We start from the raw sequence: 6,271 nt of genomic DNA on the forward strand, positions 1-6,271 counted from the left end.
TAGAGGGGAAGGAGGACCTTTCTCAATCTACTAACCACCCCCCTTGTAATACACCCGAGGATGCCATTGACCTTTCTGTCCTTGCTTTATTTTCTGGGAGCACTGAAGTGTTCTTCCCTGTCCCTGATGCTCTTGCTCTCTGAGGTTGGGGTGGGAGTGTGGGTCAGTTTTTGCTCTGACAGCAACACAGGTGGTCTTGTCCCAGAGGTGTGTTCATGGAAACTAGATGGCCAAGCTGCATTTTAAACTGTGATTAACTGTTTTTTCCCACTTGGTAGAGAGAATGACCTGAAATATCCCTCCATCAGGGAGGGGGTTTTCCATGAGAAACAGCATGTTTGTTTTCCTCAGAGAAGTCTCCTCTGACATGTCACTGTCTTTTTCCTTCTTGCACAGAACCTCATGCCCACAGGCAGCCAATGTCCAACATCAGCTCCATCACCCAGTTCCTCCTCCTACCATTCACAGACACACGGGAGCTGCAGCTCTTGCACTTCTGGCTCTTCCTGGGCATCTACCTGGCTGCCCTCCTGGGCAACGGCCTCATCATCACCACCATAGCCTGGGACCAGCACCTGCACACCCCCATGTACTTCTTCCTGCTCAACCTCGCCCTCCTCGACCTGGGCTGCATCTCCACCACTGTCCCCAGATCTATGGCCACCTCTCTGTGGGATACCAGGGTCATTTCCTATGCAGGATGTGCACAGATCTTTCTGTTTGTCTTTTTAGCTTCAGCAGAGTTTTATCTCCTCGCCATCATGTCCTACGACCGCTACGTTGCCATCTGCAAACGCCTGCACTACGGGACCCTCCTGGGCAGCAGAGCTTGTGTCCACATGGCAGCAGCTGCCTGGGCCACTGGGTTTCTCAGTGCTCTGCTGCACACGGCCAATACATTTTCACTGTCCCTGTGCAAGGGCAATGCCCTGGGCCAGTTCTGTGAAATCCCCCAGATCCTCAAGCTCTCCTGCTCACATTCCTACCTCAGGGAAGTCAGACTTCTTGTGGTTTGTGCCTGTTTTTCATTTGGCTGTTTTGTGTTCATTGTGCTGTCCTATGTGCAGATCTTCAGGGCCGTGCTGAGGATCCCCTCTGAGCTGGGACGGCACAAAACTTTTTCCACCTGCCTCCCTCACCTGGCCGTGGTCTCCCTGTTTATTTGCACTGGCATGTTTGCCAACCTGAAGCCCCCCTCTATCTCTTCCCCATGGCTGGACCTGGTGGTGTCTGTTTTGTACTCGGTGGTGCCTCCAGCAGTGAACCCCCTCATCTACAGCATGAGGAACAAAGAGCTCAAAGATGCTCTGTGGAAACTATTTGCATAGTCACTACTTCAGATTAATTAGGTGCCCATTATCCCACTAGAGCACCCACAGTATCTCAGAACTATCCAGGAATGACTGTTCTTCATACGTGTCTTTATTTTGCTTTGGTGCTCTTCTTCACCTGTGTTTTTTTAGTTTATACCTATGGTAATATTATTGTCACCCTCCTGCCTGTCTTTTCTTGACACAAAGACTATATGTACATATGGAGCCAGACTCCCTGTTCAGATAAAATCTATTAATAAACCAGGAAAAAATTGTCTGTCTCAGCTCCCATATCTTCACATCTCCTCCCAGATCTTTGCATCTTCTCTAGAGCTGTGGCAGCAACACCAGCATGCAGGTGGTCTTCAGGGGGCAAATGTCCAACTACCCCATGGAGGAGCAGCCCCATTGGCCCTTGGGGTATCCCCTGGCTTTCTCAGTGCTCACTCTCACCCTCTGGCACCTGTGAGTCAAGACTGCTGCTTCCCTAGAGCCATGGCCAAAGGCAGCAGCAGAATGCAGCATTTTCAGTGCTGGTCTCTCCCCACATCCACATTGTCCTGCTGGGCCCTTGGATTTGTGCCACCCCTGAGGTCTGGTTTAACTTGTGACAGGCCTGTTTTCCCTACAGTGGCATCCCTGTGGCTGCAGGCAGGAGCAGGCCATGGGAACCACTTTGTCAGATCTCGTCTCCGTGCAAGAACCAACATAACTAAAAGGACTCCTCAGGACAGGCCCGGAAGTCTGGACACCTCTTCCAAAGCTGGTGTCAGGACTACACCCAAGTCCCTCAAAAGGACTTATGCTTTTTTTCTCGTCTTGATAGATTGATGGTGACAACTTGAGAGTTACAAGGTGATGTTTTAGGGACCAAAACCTCCCTTCTTGGTCATATGGCCACTCAGACTGAAACTGCTTATCTGCTTGTTGCTCTCTAACCTTTGGGGGGCTGATGGCAGATGCCACCCTGAACAGGAATCGGGACCTGCCAGGAGAGCTCGTGGGATCTCCAGGGACATTGTCCAAATCTGAGTGGGCAGTGAGTGGCGTCTCCTAAAATGAGTGAACATGCAAGGTAATTTCTCCCAGAGGAAAACGTGAACCTGAAGAGCCCATGGGCTAACAAGGATCTGCAATGTCAGGAGAGGCTGTGAACCAGAACAGACAAAGTGACATTAGACTGGACAATGATTGAGGATATTGTATTTGAAAGCCCACAGGCTGAATCTAGTGCAGCCCTCCCCTGCCCTTTGTGCCATGAGAGACACCCCATGGTCCTGCCCAGCCTTGTCCTCGGCTCCTGAGCCAGCTGGGAAGATGGAAAGGGCTCAGCAGCAGTGATGCTCATCCAGCTGGGTCTGTTTCCCAGCCCAACCAGCATGAACAGTGCAAAGTCACCCCATGGCCCCAGGACACCACAGCCCCTCGCTCTGCAGAGCAGCATCGCCAGATCAGGGTCCTGTGGGGAGCACAGGGAGGGAACCAGGACCATCCAAAGCAGCCTGGACACCCTCACTTGGGGAAAGGGATGTCCCTGGAGAAGAGCAAGGGACCATTTCTGTGCCTGCAGGGATGAATCCAAGAGAAAGAGAAACTCTTTCTGCAGACACCCTTTTGGGGCCGGCTGCTCTGCTGCTGGACCAGGACTCTTGATCTGGGCTGGGGAGAGGGGCTGGCACTGAGGGGCACATTCCATCTGTGGTGGGGATCTGCTGGAGATGACACCAGGAGTCCTGGATTTTCACTGGTCTCCATGTCCTTGTGCCATGTCCAGATCCAGCCCTGGGGCTGTGGGGGAGTCTGAGACCCGGTCTGTGCCCCCAGCAGCCGCTGTGCCCTTCAAAGGGGCTGGGGCTGTGGGGTGAGTGCCCAGAGCTCTGCATTCCCCTGCACTGGGCACGGCTGAACACACAAATATGATGGAGTGGAACATCTCCTGTGTGAGGAAAGGCTGAGGGAGTTGTGGCTCTTGAGCTTGGAGGAGACAGAGGGTCGACATCATTAATGTTTATAAATATGTGAAGGGTCAGTGTCAGGAGGATGGAGCCAGGCTCTTCTTAGTGACAATCAATGATAGGACAGGGGCAGTAGGTGCAAACTGGAACACAACCCAGGGCTGTCCTGCAGAGCAGAGTCTCTGCACCTCAGGGCTGTGCCAGGGCAGGGACTCTGCCGCCTGCCAGGGTCAGCGCTCAGCCTGCCCGGGAGATCCCAGCAACACTGAGGGGAGAAGCTGTGGGGGGAAGGAGCGACCCCTGCCAGGGCAGGGTCCTTCTGCTGCTGGGTTCTCCATGGGTCGGGGCTGCTCACAGCTCCAGCTCATTCCAGAATATTGACAAGAGGAGGTTTCAAGGAGAAGAAGACAAAGAATACTACAAAGACAAAGAATAATACAAAGATAAGGAACCTCCCTGAGTCTGTGTGTTCAGTCTCCTACTCTGGGGAATGGGTGGTGATTAAGGCAGTTTTTAATTTCAAACAAATACTTGAGACACATGAACTGCAGTAGGTGTTCAAGAGAATCCTGGCATGCCTTGCCTCTCCTCTGCCTATGCAGAACCTGCATCACCTTTGCTGGACACCTTACACTTAATCTGTAATCTGTTTTCCAGCCTGCAAACAGGAAGATGCCCCCAGGCAGTGCCCTGTGAACAGGCAGGATCTGTAGGGCCAGGGGGAGGGCACAGAGGGTGGGATGGTCTGTGAGCACTGACAGGGAAGAGACATGGACAGGGAAACACCTCCCAGGGGGAGAATCTCCAGGCAGCAGGGAAATGATCAGAAATGAGAGGAAACCGAACCCGGAATTGTTATGGGAGGGAAAAGAGAGAAAACTCTGTATGACCCCCTGCAGGTCAGATCCCTCCTGTGAGCAGCCCCCTGGCCTCCTGTCCCACCCAGCAAAGCCTCTGCCCTCAGGGCCGGGGGCTCCAAGGCATGAAGCAGCTCCTGTGCAGCCAGAGCTGCAGTTCCTCTGCAGAGCACAGGGGCTGAGAGCAGCTGCCCGGCAGTGTTGGTGTCTGGGAGGTGGCTGCACAGCTGGGGAAGGGTGACGCTGTCTGAGTGCCCGGCTGCCTCTGCCCTGGCCTCTCTCACACCCACCCTCACCGCATTTTCCTTCTTGCTCCCCTGCTCTGGGTCACTGCTGTTGGGATCTTGTTCTTGCTGTCAGGCTCTCTGGGGATGGCAGTTTCAGCTGCAGAGTCACAGCCTGATCTTGTGGGTCCTTTCCTGCAGGTGTGTCCATGGGCACACGTGTCCCAGCTTTGCTCTGACCTGTGGGCTGTGGGCAATGCAGTCTGTGGGGCTGGGGAATGAGCCATGTGTTTCTTGGGCTAAGCATGGGGTGCTGAGACCTTAGGAAAGGGTGAGACCTGTCGTGGTCTGAGGTGGATCCCTCTGCTCTCAGCAGTGCCTGGTGGCTTTTCAGGGTAACATGGGAGTGTGATCAGCCCCCATGTCAGAAAGGTTCGAGCCCAGGGCAGCTGGAGCAAGAGAGAGGGACAGACCAGCTGCCCTCACTCTGCACTGACCCACAGGCACCCTCTGGTCTCGCAGGACTCGCTCTGTTCTCCTCAGTGCAGCAGAAATGCTGAGGGTTTCTGACACCCAACAACACTCTGCAGTGAATATGGGGGAAGGTGTAAAAAAACCTGGAACTCTTAAACTGCCTTCACCATCTCTGTTCCCTATCACTGGGAAAGCAAGTGCTGACAGCCCTTCTGTGTTAGCAGAACCAGGACAGTCCCCACCGTTCCCGTGGCCCCACTTCTGCCCAGCTGGGCTGACTTATCGACGGCCCATGGGCAGAGGCCCTGCTCTTGGTTGCACATTTTCCAGCCCCAAGCAGGGCTGCAGCCACAGTGCTGAAAAAGGTACTCCTAGAAAAACACAAGAGTGTCTGTGTGTGACAGGGGAGGGTCTATGGAAGCTGGTTTGATTTTTGTCAGAGGACTCTTCCCTGGCTTCTCACTGTCTTTTTTTTTTTTCTCATGACAGCGCCCCGTGCTGAAGAAAAACAAATGTCCAACAGCAGCTCCATCACCCAGTTCCTCCTCCTGCCGTTCACAGACACACGGGAGCTGCAGCTCTTGCACTTCTGGCTCTTCCTGGGCATCTACCTGGCTGCCCTCCTGGGCAACAGCCTCATCATCACCACCATAGCCTGGGACCAGCACCTGCACACCCCCATGTACTTCTTCCTGCTCAACCTCGCCCTCCTCGACCTGGGCTGCATCTCCACCATTGTCCCCAAGTCCATGGCCAGCACTCTGTGGGATACCAGGGTCATTTCCTATGCAGGGTGTGCTACACAGCTCTTTCTTTTTGCCTTTTTAGCTTCAGCAGAATTGTATCTTCTCACCATCATGTTGTACGACCGTTACGTTGCCATCTGCAAACCCCTGCACTACGGGACCCTCCTGGGCAGCAGAGCTTGTGTCCACATGGCAGCAGCTGCCTGGGCCACTGGGTTTCTCAATGCTCTGCTGCACACGGCCAATACATTTTCACTGCCCCTGTGCAAGGGCAATGCCCTGGGCCAGTTCTTCTGTGAAATACCCCAGATCCTCAAGCTCTCCTGCTCACACTCCTACCTCAGGGAACTTGGGCTTATTGTGATTAGTGTCTGTTTAGGATTTGGGTGTTTTGTGTTCATTGTGGTGTCCTATGTGCAGATCTTGAGGGCCGTGCTGAGGATCCCCTCTGAGCAGGGACGGCACAAAGCCTTTTCCACCTGCCTCCCTCACCTGGCTGTGGTCTCTCTGTTTGTCAGCACTGGCATGTTTGCTAACCTGAAGCCCCCCTCCATGTCCTCCCCAAGCCTGGATCTGGTGGTGTCTGTTCTGTACTTGGTGGTGCCTCCAGCAGTGAACCCCCTCATCTACAGCATGAGGAACCAGGAGCTGAAAGTGGCACTGAAGAAGCTGATTCAGTCATTTTTCTGTCCGCAACAATAA

The 6,271-nt window shown here is 53.8% G+C and overlaps 1 protein-coding gene across 1 annotated transcript; it reads left to right on the forward strand.

Annotated features, from left to right (window-relative positions):
- Nucleotides 1–5,335: 5,335 nt before the first annotated feature.
- Nucleotides 5,336–6,271, forward strand: LOC309452308 (olfactory receptor 14A16-like; the record flags this gene model as incomplete). Its single annotated transcript, XM_082076948.1, has 1 exon — nucleotides 5,336–6,271. One exon carries the CDS (start codon nucleotides 5,336–5,338, stop codon nucleotides 6,269–6,271), a length of 936 nt encoding a protein of 311 aa, XP_081933074.1.

This window comes from Streptopelia decaocto, assembly GCF_964273445.1.
Source record: "Streptopelia decaocto genome assembly, contig: HAP1_SCAFFOLD_235, whole genome shotgun sequence".
Taxonomy (NCBI): domain Eukaryota; kingdom Metazoa; phylum Chordata; class Aves; order Columbiformes; family Columbidae; genus Streptopelia; species Streptopelia decaocto.